The sequence below is a fragment of the Podarcis pityusensis genome (genome assembly GCF_964106645.2).
Source record: "Podarcis pityusensis genome assembly, chromosome: 7".
Classification (NCBI taxonomy): domain Eukaryota; kingdom Metazoa; phylum Chordata; class Lepidosauria; order Squamata; family Lacertidae; genus Podarcis; species Podarcis pityusensis.
This window is the reverse complement of record NC_138031.1, coordinates 47371122-47387472: the sequence shown is the minus strand read 5'-3', so window position 1 is coordinate 47387472 and position 16351 is coordinate 47371122. Positions and strand designations below refer to the sequence as shown.

The 16351-nt window shown below is 40.4% G+C and overlaps 1 protein-coding gene across 7 annotated transcripts; it reads right to left on the bottom strand.

Annotated features, from left to right (window-relative positions):
• Positions 1-1115: 1115 nt before the first annotated feature.
• NDC80 (NDC80 kinetochore complex component) lies at positions 1116-16159 on the bottom strand. 7 transcript variants are annotated; one of them, XM_081013177.1, is made up of 17 exons: positions 16139-16159; positions 14842-14974; positions 13269-13358; positions 12121-12247; positions 11415-11587; positions 8946-9048; positions 8340-8429; positions 7606-7699; positions 6192-6298; positions 5917-6061; positions 5151-5356; positions 4467-4619; positions 3991-4080; positions 3420-3512; positions 2808-2938; positions 2475-2577; positions 1116-1545 (listed from the first exon to the last, which is right to left on the bottom strand). In XM_081013177.1, the coding sequence occupies exons 2-17, from the start codon at positions 14940-14942 to the stop codon at positions 1408-1410; spliced, it is 1944 nt and encodes a 647-aa protein (XP_080869303.1). In that variant the 5' UTR covers positions 14943-14974; positions 16139-16159; the 3' UTR covers positions 1116-1407. The 7 variants fall into 7 exon arrangements, with proteins under 7 accessions (XP_080869303.1, XP_080869299.1, XP_080869300.1 ...); XM_081013173.1 differs by lacking the exon at positions 16139-16159 and adding an exon at positions 15982-16132 and having other exon boundaries at positions 14842-14971; XM_081013174.1 differs by lacking the exon at positions 16139-16159 and adding an exon at positions 15982-16128.
• Positions 16160-16351: the final 192 nt, after the last annotated feature.

Here is a 16351-nt window from a genome sequence, read left to right as displayed (position 1 = left end):
AATAAGGCTGCGATTGCTCACTGTGCAATACCGGTTTAAGAAAATAGAGCTTTGAACCTTCATTTGTGGTCTGGTTATTTGTCTTAATTGTTGCAAAGAAAGACCACAGGTTGTGGTCTGGTTGTTCATCCTAGTATCTTTGCATCCCCCTTTTGCAAAGAAAGATTCCCAAACTGTGTATCTCATACCTGATCAACTTGGCACACACAGCAAGGCTGTTGTTCAAAGTTCACTATTCAGTTCCATCCCCAAAGTGGCATATGACAATTGTGCCGCATCCCAAGAACTCATGAATCAATCTTCCTACCACTTCTGCTAAAGAAGGAGGCCCTTTTTCTGATTTTACATTCTTGCAAAACCTGCTTAAGGGTAGGAGTCGTCTGAAGCAGCATGAGCAGCTTAATGTATGAAGAAAATTCACACACACAAAAATCCTCCCTATCCTTTTAGCAAGCGCCTCCATTGGATTGAAGGCCCTTTTTGTTCACAGAGCAGTGCCTTAGGATCCTGTATGATTGTACAATATGCAGGAATACCAGAGAACTTTGCATTTCAATTCATCTCTGTACAAACAATGTCATGGGTATTTCTGAAGAAAGCATGGTCACCTTCCACTATGTGCTCATAGCTTATCTTAGTAACAGTGGTTTCACCTTGAAAAACTTTGGTGACCTTCTTAAGGACCAGGAGAGTGGCCATCATTCATATATTTTAAAAACCACCATAGCATATAGCACAGGGTAGCAAGCAACATCTATTTAATAAAGGTAACTATGGATAACACACAAAAATAATACACAAAAATAGGATAATACAAATGATGAAAAGTATAAAATTTAACAAAACATGTACATGTTATTAAACTCTTCAGGGAACTATACAAATTAGTAGTTTAACAGATAATTTAGATAGTGCTAAATAGCTCACTAGACCAAGTCCCAACCCTTAATTGCCTTCTGAAATTACTTAACCCAATATTAATAGGAAAATAGTTATATGTGTCAAAAAACAAGCTGGTATAAGAACAGTCTTTGTATCTACAGTTTGTTTTGTATATTGATTTTGGTATGTCATTATAAAAAACGAAGCCATTTGCCTGCAAGAATATTTTTGAAGAAGGGCTGCAACAATTTACAAAAAGTGAATGAGACAGATAGCATCTTAGAAAAGGTGTAGTGTGTACGCCTATCCATGATGCTAAGTCCCATTCAAGTAAGGACATTAAACGAAGTGAGGGATATTAACAGCATGTGACAACACAGTACCGGATCAACACAGCTTTTTTTTTTAAAAAAAAAACTTTTTCATTTTTAAAATACTTACATGCTAAATTAGAATATATGGAAATAAAGTAAAGTTAAGCATAGGATAATGTTATTTGTAAAAGATTCAAATAGGTTTTCACGCTTATTTTTCTGAAGCATACAAAGTCTCGACTTTCTTTTTGTAACTATTTAGGATTTCTTTCAAGTTTGCCAATGGATCTTCAGACATCAGTTTACCAAATGCCCTATCAACTTTTGCATTTTGCTCAGTCAGGTAGGTCTAGAATAAAATAAGAGGTCAGATTTTAGAACTGCATTTTTGAAAGGCATAGCAGCAGAAGAGAAATCTCAACCTTTTACCTTTTATAAAAACAAAGCAAACATTGTGGAGAAGCAACATAATCAAAGTTCTGTTGGGAATATGTCTCATCATCGTGCTAGAAGCTCTTGTCCAGACCCAGGTAAGAAAACCAACACAGGGAAACAAGCTATTGCATGCATATCATTTGTTGGATCAGGAACCATAGGCATACATCCAATGCACTTTGTTGCCCTCAATTAGATGTGCATTCAAATAAACATGCCCATGCAGTAAATCATACAGTATGATCAGGATTTTTTTGAGAAACTAGCATAGCATGATTTTAATAAATTAGTAATCCCGTAGAATCATAGAGTTGGAAGGGACCCTGAGGATCATGTAGTCTAACCCCCTGCAATATGCAGCTGCTTGCCTTCTTTCTAAGCTGCCAGAGAAATACACCTACCTATGAATCTTAACCTATAATATGTAGTATTTTATCAGGCATAATTCCAACACATATATGGAAACAGGAATATAATATGAAAGTACCAAATTATTTTATCTCCCCACAATTTGCAAAGCTTCCATGTACCTAATCAGGTCACTTGCTCCACCTAAACTCAGTGCTATCTGTTCTGACTGGTAGCAGCACTCCAATGACTCAGACTGAGGGCTTTCTCATCACCTATCTCATGGAGATGCCAGGGACTGAACCTGGGTCTTTCTGCTTGCACATCTTTCTGCTCTGTTACTGAGCTATAGCCCCTCCATATGAAAAACACATGCATGGTTATTAAGCTATGTATGGTCGCTCATGAATAAATAAGCACTTAAAGAAAGAATAAGCATTTAAGGAATCACAGATTGATGAAAATAAACAACAGTTTAAGTGTAGAATTAGTTACCTTTACAGACACAAGATGGCTAGATGTCAGTTCCAGACAGAGTTGTAGATTTTTATGCGCTCTCCGTTTCTCTTCCGATGTTGTTTTCATAACCACTTGGTATCTGGGGAGTAAATACATCATGACTACAATCCAAAACTGTTAAGTATGCTTATTCATTTTAATGGGTGAAGGCATACCAAATTTGGTGTTAGATCTTTTCTTGCACATTCATTCAATATAGATACTGTTCAAAAATAACTGAGCACTTGCAGAAGAGCAACAACATTCAGATACATTAGTGTATTTTAAAACACATCCTACATCTACATCTCAATAGACTATTCCACTTACTGGCATTCGAGTTCTTGTAGCTCTTTCTTAGCTTCACTGACACCTTCATTGACTCCACCCTCAAGCAAATATTTATGTTTTTCCAACGATTCCAGCTCTTGGATACCTTTTTCTTCCTCTTCTTCAGTTTTCTGCAATATGAATTATCACTTCAGAATACATTAATGTAATGACATGGTTGTAACATGTATATAGACACTATTCAAAGAGGAAATTGGGAGGAGGGCTATAAATATAAAATATAGTGGCCTTGTTTCAATTCCGGAATATTGCTCTAGGATAGGGAATATTTTTCTTCACCAGCAGATAATTAGCTCCCATTCCAGGTGGAGGCTGTGAAGACTCTTGTGGTGTATCCTCAAGCTTTCATGAAAATTCAGACACACTATCTGTCACAAGCAGTTTGTCTCTTACAAGCCTGCCAATTGAAGTAGTCAACCACTTCCCAATTTCAGACGTCATTTCATAAAAGCAAACAATCATTGTCCTAAATCAGCACTTTAAAGGAATTATTTAGAAACATATATTTATAAATAGATGCAGACTAGCAATACAGTAAACAAATTACTGTTTTGTAAGTGTTCAAACCTGTTTAAGCAACACTTTGCCTACCTTCATTATTTGCTGATAATGATCTTCCATTTTTTGGCCTTCTTCTCTTAGCATTTTCAGAGTGCTGTTCTGCTCTGCTACCATTGTGCTTCCCTTTAAAAATATGCATTTAATAAAAAGATATCAATAGCAGAAGAAAGGAACAAAGTAGCCCCTGTATCCAGTCCTTTTCTTAGACATCTACACTTCTAGTGGCAGACAGAACACTCCTAACATGCTGCCTTAGAGGATCAGGGAATGAGTTTAGAATCAATCATATTGTCAGATTTGGCATCTCAAGAATCTAAACCTTCACTACTTAGCCTACATGCAGAACAGGGTTTGAAAATGCATGAGCTATATCTACATTCAGAGAAGTTAAGTGTGTAGCTGAAAAGGGATTAAAGGCACCAATAGTTCCCTGTCTTTTCTTCATTCCACTATTCATTCAGCTATTCCCTCCACTACTAACTAGCTACCTGTACTTAACCACCAACACAAATCTACTTAGTTTATATTTTTTGTTTTGGGGACAGTTAAAATTTTGAAAGGCAGTGGCTTCCGATTGGAGCCAAAGTATTTGGACACTCACCTGTTCTAAGGCCTCTTCTAGACCAATTTTTCTCTTTATTGCACTTTCAATTTCGTCTTCAGTATTGCTTATGAGGTGCTTAAGTGGGACCTGTAATGATTATAGAGATATTGTAAAGGGGGTGGGAGAGAGAGAGACAAAAACTGAGTGAAAGAGATTTCCATGAACTGATAGGATACCCAAGGGGCCAAATTAGTCCTGACTGCTTGCATCCTTATCCCACTGTAACAACTTTGGAAGACCTAGTTTAATAAATTTATGATAATACACTATCATTCTGATTCATTATCCATTCTATCATAAGGACAGCCAGCATCCTCTTTACCAAGTTGCCATCCAGGAGCCTATGGGAAGTAGGACAGATTAGTTCTGCTAAGTGTTCTTCATTTGTAAGCAATGTTAAAATCTACCCTCCACACACTTTGCATGGCTTTTTAAAGAGGACTATTTATACCAAAACATAAGCATACACTTACATGAATTTGTTCTCTGTATTTGACCAGACAGTTTGGCCCTGAATCTGGCTTAAACTTAATCTCAAAATCAAGGCCGCCGGAGTTCTCTGAATTTATAGGTATTAGTTTCAGCTTTCGAGCCCCTCTATGGAACTCTGCCAATTGGGCTTCAATCTGTTAAAGGTGGGGGGGGGGAGGGGACACAAAAAGAGGTACAGCTTTAAAACACTGCAGTTGATAAATTGACAAGAGCAAGGAAACAAAACCTAAAGTATTTGGTGCTTTTTTGGTTCACATTTGTTTTGTGCTTCAACATGGAAAAAATACCCTTTCTATATTGTCTTTCAGAGTGTGATTCAGTAAAAAGTTAAGTAGTTGTTAGACTATAGTGACCCAGCAGCACTTGATCCAAGTCAGTTTTGCTACACCAATTCTCAACAAAAATATGCACTGCTGTAGCTGAAACAGGATCCAGTGTCAGGCAAACAGAACTGCAACTACTATTGCTTAAGTTAAAGACTAAAAGCAAAATCGTGGCTATACCTCATGCTCTAGCTGCTTGAGAAACCGTTAGGATTCTAGCAATCACTCTTCTACCACAAGAATCAAGCTCTGCAATTTCATCCAGTTTAGAAAGCATAAAGTAGCAGACTTTGTGAGTGGCCAGAATATCTGATTTCAAAACATTAGTGTAGATTCACATACCTCTTCTTTTCCTCTAGCGTATTTTAATTCCTCATTCCACAAGTGATGTTGCTCTGTCTCCAGTTCCTTGGTTTTTTTATTGACTGTCTGCAGCAACTCCTCTATTTCACTCTTTAGCCTCTCAATATCTGCAACTGAGTGCTTCTGATTATCACAAATGTACTTCAGTTGAGCATTCTCTTGTTTCAGGGCTTCCATTTCCATGGCTAAATTTAAGAACATGTAAAACTTTGTTAGGAACCCAAAATGAAAAACAGAACCAGTTACGAAGATGTTGCTGCAGATCACAGTACTCATTTCTACTTCTTTTAAATTAGCTTAAGACGCATTTGTGGATAAAATTCCAGAGTGTTTGGAACTTGAGTTCTCAAGTGGAATTCTGCTTTTTCACAAACTGAAACTTATTGAAAGAAATGAGAAACTTACCAAAATTATGAAGGGAAGAGATAGATAATCTCAGTGTTATTTTTTTCCTGGCACTTGGGAAATACCACAAAAAAGAACCTGTCTTATAGTTTGGAATAAGCCCTATATACTTTAAGGGTACCTTTATTTTAGATCTAAAAATTATCTTCATATGACTAACTTGACTTTGTTTACCAGCTCAGAGTAGTTCAAAAACAAATAATTTCTATGCAAATCCCTCCTTTGGAAAAAGTTCACTACAATACAGAGGTATGCACAATATTTTATTTTAGAAAACCTTAGATGGGACAATGAAATAAGTTATACAGCAAGTTACTGTTGAGCAGTGTTTTGTCCTTACCACCAGCCTCCAACTCCTCCGTAATACTCTTTGATTTTTGACTGAACGCATTTGAGCGAGATTCCAGGTTGGCCATGTAAGCATTATATTTCTGAACATCTGCCTTTAAAGATGATTTCAGTTTCTGTAGATTCCCTAAACGGTCCTTTAAAAAAAGAAAACAAATGCCCACAATAGATAAGTTAACATACTGCAATGAAATCATATCCTGAATGGCAGATAAAACTAATGTGGGGAAGATATTTTAAATAGTATTCCCACAGCCATTTACACACCGGTTCACTTTCTCTCTCCTTCTCACGCTTTACAATCTCCTCATTCAGCTTTTTTAGTTCTGCTTCAAACGCCTCCAAATGATGTTCATTTATCTTAAACAGATCCTCTGAAAGAGAAAGAAAAAAAAAAGTCAAAATAACCTGCTAATAACTCAACACACCAATTATACCAAAACAGGGAGCTCAGAACAAAGAATACATTAGGAAGCAAATTTACACAGGCTTCTGCAGATTTTACAAGCCACTGCTATTTTGCAATGCAATGTCCAAAAGGAATGAAGTTGCTGCATTGCAGAATAGATTGCCCTAACTGCTCTCTGTGTGGAATACTTTGTCGCTTGTTTACATGAAATACAAGTTGTGTGTGATGAATACAGTAAAAGTTTCAATTAGCACTTATTTTTATTCAGTACATTTATATTCTACCTTTATTTCATCATTGAACTCAAGGGCTCCCAGGTAGTCAATTATGCAGGCAATGTCGGTACATAATTAGCCAAAAAGCTACATCATGGGCCTGAGAGCATGTCCTAGGACCATTTCTAATATATTACAGTTCAACCAAGGCTAGAATAGTTTGGTTGGATAGGGGAAATGGAAACTACCAGATAAATGCAAACACCATACGGAAATGTAAATGGGCAACACATATGGAAACATCAAAAAAGGAATAGATTTCAGGGAAAGATGGAAAGCAAGGCAAATGCATGAGGACGAGAATTTAAGGTACCAAGCTTTCACTAGTTCATCACATATTTCTCTGTCAAAGCACAGTGCGCACAGGAAGACTTGATGCCTGGTTGAAGCTGTTTGAGACACTAATACTATTCCCACCACCACGTCTATGGGGCATTAAAAAAAACCAGTCCCCATATTTTTGCTAAAATTTAATCAAGCATCCTATACTCTTGCCCACATTACTCCAGTGTAGCAGCTCTGCTGTGGACCTGGATACTGCCAAATAGCAATATTTAATATTAAATACCTATGGACTATTGACTAGAATGCCCCAATGACCTAAAAACTAACCCATGCCTGTCAGAAAAGACTGATAAAATGCAGGAACTGTAGTTTATCAAGCACAAATTGTTTATTTTTTATAATCAATGATTACTTTAACCAGGGATAGGGTTTCCTAAAGATACCTGGACTGGATTGGACTGTTTTTATCCATATGACTTCTAGAGGCTAGATATAAGTACTTGGGTTCACAGAAAAGGGAGCTGGGCAAAGTGAGAAGGTTTTGAGATACGATTCTTCCATTTAACTAAATGATTGATTATATTTCAACAAGTTCACTATGGGTTAACAATTTTTTAAAAATATGTTAACTACAGAAAAGTGCTGAAGAAACCACAAGATTAGCATTTGCACCCATTGAGTTCTATTTAGTTTTTAAATGAAAACTACTTACTTAATTTGGAGTATATTTCAGCATCGAATTCTTCAAAGCTGTCTCCACCCCTCATAAAATGGTCATAACATTTTATAGTGTAGTCTAAAAAAAGCTGCAAATAAAGTTATTCAAGTCAGTTTCATTATAGGGATTTTTAACCACAGAAGCAGAGGCCAATCAGAACTGTATTATGTAGCAAGTCTATAAAATAATCCAAGATGAGCAACCAAGTTATTTATTTCTACATTTCCTGGAATCAGCTGCATTTTAGCTAGAGCTTTAATGGAACTTCAAACAAATAATTTTTTTTTTTGTATTTTGAGGGACATTAGGCACATGATTCTATCTGCTAACTACACTGGCAGGGGTGCTTTAGGAATTGGTGCAAATCTTCTGCACTACTGTATTTTGGAAATACACCACTGTGTGTGTGGGGAGAGCAGAGAAGAGGTGGTAATGATACACTGTTGAAACAAATGGAATTATAAAATACTCAGATGGATACTCATCCCTGTCTATTAACAGGAATTAAAGCATGAGATTAGTAAACCTCAGTAGAAATTTTTCTGTTTCTCTCAAAATGTTCTAAACTCTGTGCCTATGTGTAGGCTCACAGATGAAGAGACTGTTGGGGCAGAGTTGGGGAAATCAGGAGGGAGGGGAAGAGAAGATGTCTCTTCCTTTAGACCAGAACATTGCTTTTTTGTGTTCTTGCAAAAATCGCACATTTCCTGATATTTCACGTCACATACTTTGTTATGTATAATTCCATCTTCAGTCTCTCCTTCCAAGGTCTGCCCTTCATCAAATGATGGCATGTTTTCTTTCAAATAAAAAGACAACTGAAAAGGACAGAGAAGATCATATATTAACATGCATGAATTAGTACTATTCAACAGAATACAGCCGATACCTAGCTGCTGCTGTAGACCAGCGCAGTTCATGAATAAATGTGCAAAGTAGATTTCTTTACATTTATACAGGAGTATGTAGGTTTCCTTAGTAACAGCAATGAAGCTGTACAAATCTCTTGTCAATACCACATTTACCAAAATAGATGTAACCAAGAAAATGCAGTATTAAAATTACCTAGATATTATTGCTTTGGCTGAGCCTTCTCTATATCACCTAAAGTCAAAGTAGTTCTAGAACTCTTAAGTTGCAAAGAACCTTGCTGCCAAATCGCCAGAAGAACAATGAGTCCAAAATGGCTACGAGTTTAAACATTTTATATTGGTCAGGTAGAGTCTCCATGTTTATAAAAAGTAAAAGTAAACCCGAGCTTTCCATGTTTGATTTACAGTACTTGCAAACCCTGTAAAAGTAACTGGAGACTTATTCCAATGGCTTTATGGTACCTTGACACAATCTGTCAGCCAGACCAGAGCTCCTACAATCTGAGGCCACGTATGCGGTGCTCCCACTGTGCACATAGCACTTTTTGACAATGCAAAGGGGTATCTATAACAAAAGCAGAAAATATTACAAAGTTGTGTAATATATTTTGATTTTTAAAAGATACAAAAATATATGCTATTTAATATTAAGGTTAGGAAGTGTAGTCAGACGTGAAAAGCATTTCCCCCCTCCACTTTGATTATGCATCAACCCCACTAGAGATTAGGATATGGTGGAGGTGTTTGTCTCCAAAACCCAGCCACCTGAGAGACCTTGTTGAGGTTGCCAAAAGCAGTCAATTGAGAAGCTATTTACTGCTAGCAACGATCCCATCACTGGTAGCCAGTGTAGGGCTCTGATTCAGGGCATTACAGGGGTGGAGCAGAGCTAGCTAAGGATCTGTTGGATCCACGACTGCTTCCTGCTGAGAGGTCCCCTATTAGGACTCCTTAGGTGCACCAGCCTGGTGCTACTGCAGTAAGAGACAGACCACATATCTGTGCCTCTCACACAAACACACTATACCAGTACAAGCAGCAAGGTCTTAGATGTGGCAGTGACTCTACTCTGCCATTCAGTTGCTCCCTAGCCCCATTTAGGATTGCTCTGCCCAAAGTTCAGTTATTGTTATTTCTTACAATCCACAATTTGGCTATTTAAGTTGACTGTGCATAGCGTATTGACTATGCCTGTTTCAAAAGATAACAACAGGTTATCAAAGCTAGCAAGACCAGGTTAAAGTCAAGACTTGTTGCATAATTGTCACCTAGTCAATATTTGCAATATACTTACTTTGTGCCAATATGTTAGTGAGATAGACCACATGCTGTATACTCAAGCACTTCAAGAGAATGATTGACACAGAGTAGGAATCTCTAGTTATACATATAATGGACTCAGCTAGATTGGTAAAGAAAATGTGTTTTATGTGTGTTTTACAGTGGTACCTTGGTTCTCGAACTTAATCTGTTCTGGGAGTCCGTTCGACTCCCAAAACCGTTTGAAAACCAAGGTGCAACTTCCGATTGGCTGCAGGAGCTTCCTGCACTCAATCACAAGCTGCGTCGGATGTTCGGCTTCCAAAAAACGTTCTCAAATCGGCTAGTCGTTTGAGTACCATGGTACCACTGTATATGGATGCATTATAACAGTGACACCAGATGGCACTGTGGAGTTCCATCTTTGCTAACACAATTTCTCATAAAGTTCACAATGCATTTAACTGAAATGCTTCCTTGATCTGTCTAGATCCAGCCAATTATCATTTCCTACACAAAATAGGAAAGATGGATCATATTTCTGCATTTTTGATAAATATGAAATAGTATTCTTAATGTGAGCCAGTGTTTTATGAGTAATGAGCCAGTGGACTACACAATGGTAGTTATTTCAGATTAAAACAAATGCCATACATTATGCCTACAGGCTTTGTATTGGGCACAGAAGGGGGAGGAAACCTGAGCTACAGAGGAAACTGTCAGTATATGGAAACATCACAGCTGCAGACAGCCAGATTGTTGACATCACATGATGCGGCTATCTGTGGGAAAGAAGAATTTCCCAGGACGTTCACAGGCTGGATAAGTCTTTGTGAAGAGTGTAACTTGAAACCTTCCGACTGCGCATGTTCAGGAAGTTTGTCAGACTTGCTAGAAGAACTGAACTGAAAGGACGTGTTTTTCTCTAGTGCTGTAATGTCAGGAATAAACATCATGTAAATAGATTTCTGACTTATTTCCTTTCCCCTGCGGAAGCAGGAGGGAGGGGGTTGTGCATTTTACCCACGCTTGGGAAAATGTCGCCTATCAAAATCTCCCTGGTCTGTCTGGATATCAGCCAGAGGAGGTTACCGGTATGCAAGCTCCGAGGACAGTGAGAGGGGCCAGCCTCTGTGGAGGGGGCTTGCAAACCAACAAAAACTGCCCCTTGATAAAAGTTTAAATCAATGTGATGAAGTCCATTGAGAAGACTTGCAATATGTTTCTTGGCTCTGGCACCTAGTGGCTCCTTCCTCCCTCAGTTTGAGGGGCAGAGTGTGATGATGCCTTCACCTGGCAGCATGTCAAAAAGTGTAAAATGCTAATTAGTGTTGCTGAAACGATGTTTTATGACTGTGTTGAACTAATGTAATGAAGGGGTGGGTTTAATGATTTTACAATGCTATGTGCATGCATGTATTGTCTTTGAATCCTTTGTAGTGACTTCCACAATTGGGTTGCTTCTTTGCAAATGCAATCATTACCTTATTATTGACCTCCAATAAGGGAATCTCCAAATTTTCCTTACATAGGGAGGATGGTTGTGGCTTCCCTTAAACAATCTGGTGGGTGAAGTTCGGCCCACGGGTCAGAGTTTCCTGTTTTTAGCAGTGTAGACAACGTTCTCATACTGACAAAAATGTGCATATAGTATATTATCCTGGTACTTACCCAAGCTCTTTAAAATTTCTTGGAATTTCTTCTTCAAACTTAGAACTGGGAAGCTCATAAGAAGGGCAAAATTGCCCATAAATAAAAGTGAAGATTTTCACAAAGTCCTTAGTAGATGGAGCCTGGAGTGACTTCACAGAGACGGTAGGACCATATCCATATGTAGTAAGAAACTGAGGGGGGAAAGTTATATTTCTATCACATTTAGTTATCTAAAAATTATACCTCTTATTACAGTAAAGATCTATGAACAGCTTATACATAGTGTATATATGTTAGATTTCACGCCAGAGGCGCATAAAACCACACAATCCAAATTAGGGCACCACTCAAATAAAGCTAACCATGCAAGTTAAATGAATTTGTCTACAAAGACTTGTATGAGCAAAAATACTTGTCTTGTATGTTGCTGGCTTTTTAAAAAATCCTTTTTTCAGAAGGCGGCATCTTAGAAAAGGCATCCCCACCCCTAACAGTATAAAAGAAAGGAATGCCTCTTCTAACAGCACCAAGCACTTTGCATTTTTTAAAAAATAAATGTATCAAAGTATTTAACACTTTAAAAAATCCAGCTGCTCATTTACTTAGGGTAATTTTTTTTACTCTTTTTATCTTACAATGAGATTCCTAAGGTGGATCAATCAGGGGCAACTAAAATCAGCTAAATATTCCAAACCCAGGCCAAATGTAAGTAGTTTAAAAGTACTTCGTAGAGTTGTCGGATACATTGCTGGACGTATGCTTTATCATGAAGTGGCCTAGGTTCCTTGATCTTTTCCATATTCCCGAATGCCCCATACTGGCTGCTTCGTAAGCTTCCAGGGCCACTGGTCCTAGAAACAAAGGAGTAAGATGAGAATCTCAAGTTAGCTGCTACTAGGCAAACAGAGCTACTTGGACACAAGTGTTAGGTTACAAGAATAAGTCAGACTCACAGTTGACAAAGTCATTCAACTTGCCACACCACAGTATTCCACCAGAAAATTAAAGTGAAGTGGGGGGGTTTCCTTTTCCTAAGGTATTCTTATTGTTCTTTCTAGCCAAATAAAAGTGTTAAACTGCTCTATATCTGGCTTGAAAAAACAAAACAACGTAGAGTTCTCCCACATTCAAAGGGTAGTGTCAGGGGACTGCCATCGGAACAGGGAAAGGAAGCAGAGGGGCAGTTGGGTTACAGGGAACCTCCGAAAATCTTGCGAAGCATTCCTCTTCCTGTGGTGGGAAAGCCATACCTCCAGTGGGGAAGAGGGGGAGGGACCAGAAGATGCTGCTGGGAGCTCCAGCGACGCACCTCGCCAGTCTGAGGGTGGGGAAAGCCACACCTCCGGGGTTAGGGAGGGGAAATGCTGCCGGGAGCCTCAGCTCCGCTTCTGGCCAAGCTGGCCAGGAGGGAAGCACGCCTCTTCCGTCGCCCACCCTACGCAGAGGTGCAAAACGCAAAGAAGGAAGGAAAAGGCTGGGGGTGACTAAGCTCTTATGTTGGGGGAGGACCTGGAAATGACCACTCCCGGATTCTGCTACTGATTGAGGCAGACATGAACTTGTGGTTCTGCACTGTAAATAGTTTTGCACCAAAATAAAACCTGTAAAAGACAGGTCGGAGTCCTGACTGGTTACTCACGAGCAACCACCATTGCCATCTGACAGGTAGGTATAGCTTCTAAGCTGGTACTTCCAAGCATAGGAAATAACAGTGTTGCAGTATTTCTGCTGGCTGGAAATAGCATCACAAAGTTACACTGTTCCAGCCTTCTAAATGGTGCTGTGGCTTAAATAGCCTCATGCCCATTTCTTTTTTAAAAAATTCTGCCAAGTGTAGGCCTTTCAGGAGTTTTTGTCTGTGTGTTCTATTACCTTTTGCCAAAGAAACTGGTTTTCCTTTCCGATGTCACTGATCCACGTTTCCCCACACTCAGCTTTCCAAAGGTTGTCCTCCTCTCTTGTCTTGAAAAGAATATTGATTTGCACACATCATAGTGAAATAAGTTTCCTTTAAATTCTGTTCATTTAAGTTGCCAGCTATTAGTATCAAAGTGCAATACAGATGTTGTTAGGCTGCATACATTAAGTTCGATATACATCCACTTAATTACTTTTACTCTTGCTTACCCTTAAAAAAAGACCTTTTACTGTGACTTATGCTTATTTTTAATGCGCTATATACAACACCTTTAATAATCTCATTAAAATAGAAACCAGACATCAATAGGACTCCAATTTTCAAAATGTGTACTTTAAGAATGTAAGACAAACCTTGCTGAAAGATGTTACCAGTGAGAAGCTTATGGGAAGTTTGTGGATGAGATCTGAGTGGAACATTGCTTCTTCCCCACTTGCAATTTCCAGGAACTGGTATTCAGAGGTATACCACCTCTACTAGTGGAGGTAGAGCATAGTTTTATCCTCCATAAATTTGTCTAGCCCTTTTTAAAAATAACTCATGTTGGTGGCCACCCCTACATGTGGTAGTAAATTCCACGGCTTAACTATGTGCTACATTAAGAAATACTTCCTTTTGTCTGCCCTGAAGCTCTCAGCATTCATGTTCACTTAATGTCCCCTGGTTCTGATAAAGAGGAAGAAACACTATCCCCAATCAAACTCATCATGTATAACTTTATACTTCCCTCATGCCCTTCCCTGGCTGCTTACCTGCCTTTTCCCCAAGCTTAAAAAGGCCCTGATGCTGTAAGCCCAGGCTTCCTCAAACTTGGCCCTCCAGATGTTTTGAGACTACAATTCCTACCATCCCTGACTACTGGTCCTGCTAGCTAGGGATCATGGGAGTTGTAGGCCAAAAACATCTGGAGGGCCGAGTTTGAGGAAGCCTGCTGTAGCCTTTCCGCATAGCTGCTCCCCACCTTGAACATTATGTTTGCCCTTTTCTAGCTCTACAATGTCTTTTTAAGGTATGAAGATCAGAAGTGCACCCAGCATTCCAGGTGCAGGTCACCAGAGAATTGCATTGGCAGGTTTGTTGTTGTTTTGTTCTGTTCTAAGAATTTTAAGGTCACACACACACACACACACACGATGTTCATAAATGTACCAAGCAAACACATACAAATATGTAAACCACATGCCTGAAACCCACAGAAAAGTCCTGAAACCATTTTCTCTTTCCCAAAATGACCTCAAATATTTCTCTGCAAGGCTGAAGGAAATGGGAAAAAACCTCCCCACTGTCTCTGTGCTCACAAATCCTACCTTAAGGGCACATTTAAGGTGTGAACAGGGTGAGCCTGTGACCTGGATTCAGGAATTAAGTAGTTATAATAATGAAAGAGTGGCCAAAACCCAGATAATGCAATTGGGTAACCTGCTAGACAGGAGATAACACACTCAGGATTCTGAGCAGCATCCCAGGACCCCTTTTGTCTTTCAGGAATGAAACCCCGCCACAAGAGAAATTACCTATTTTACTTACGTTAGAGGAGTATTGGGCACCGCCTTGTTGGTATCCTGCACCCTGAGAGGATGGATGGACTGCCGGCAGCTGAGACGGCTGGTACTGGAGCTGCGATGCATCGTTGTAGGCAAACTGCAGAGGAGCAAGCCTGCTGGAAGGAGTGAAGATACTGCCTGGTCAGCGACAGAACTGGGAAGGTCCAAGCAAGGTTATTCTTTTAAAAGCTGGGCATCTGTCTATGTTGGTTTTTTATCTGTGTGCTGCCTTGAACCCCATCAAGGGAAAAGGCAGACTACAAATAAATAGGTCACCATCATCTACCACGAGGCAGGAAGGCGACTGGGGATCTCAGGGGCGAAAGTCCTGCCCCATCGAGAAAAGGGCCTCAAGCCGCCCCAGCAGGAGAGGACGCTCCAGCACCCTCGCCAGTGGTGTAGCTAGCCGCTGGGGTGCCAGGTGCGGCGTCCTGCAGCTGGGGACGAGGCACACTACATGGAACCTCCCCCTCAGCTGTCAGGCGGCTGAGGGAGAGGAGGAGGGCAGACACAAGTCCCATGCTGCTGTTTCAGGCAGCGCGAAACCTGCAGGTGCCCAAGCCACCATGCAGGCCCCGCGGTAAGGTGCCCAGTGCCAGCCGCGTTTCGTTACGTTTGTTGACTGAACTAAAAAGTTTTGTGTGCTCAATTTTTAAAAATAATTTTTAAAACCTCATTTTTGTCATCTCCTTCAGGGATGCCACCCAGAGTAGCCTGCACACACCTCCCCAGCCACTGACCCTCACCCTGGGTTAGGCAGAGTAGGTCGAGGGGAACTGTGCCCTTCCTGAGAAGGGAAGCAAGCAGAGAACCGGGAGGGGGGGGCACTTTCGTCCCTTGAGGCTGCAGCCCTGGGCAGCCTTTTACCCGAGAGCAATAAATAAAACTCCCGCTTGAACACACCGAGGCCAGAAGGTGCGGTTAAGGGAGGGTTTCTTTCCAATGGAATGGGAGAGAGAGAGAGAGGTATATTTCCAAGCATCTCACATTAGGAGACGGGAGGCTTCGCAGAGCCTCAGCCCACCGGCGAAGGGTCAGAGGAGCCTTAAATTAGGGCGTTCCCTGAATAGGGCGCTGGGAAAAGAAACGGTTCCCCCCGCCCATAGGTCCCCCCCGCCATCACCTCCTTCCGTCGAGTTGAAGAACCCCCGACCCCACTCAAGGCCTGCAGCGCCTGCGCCAAAGGGCTTTCAGCCCCCGGTCCCGTTGTTTAGACCCTTCTCGGTCTAACCGCGGAGCCGCTCTTGGTTGGTTGGTTGGTTGTTGTTTTTTTAAATTACCCGCCAATCAGGAACGTCATCAGTGACTCCCTCAGTATAAGAAAGCGTAAAGGGAGGAGAGGCGACGTCACTTCCCTCAGAAAGAGGAAGCCGCTCCTCACGGGCGAAATGATCGCAACAGCAAGTACGTTTTCATCTCTATGGTTATCTGCGGCAGCCGTCGGCTAGGGCTCCTCAACCACGTGACCGTGCCTTACGTGCGACAAGGTGGCT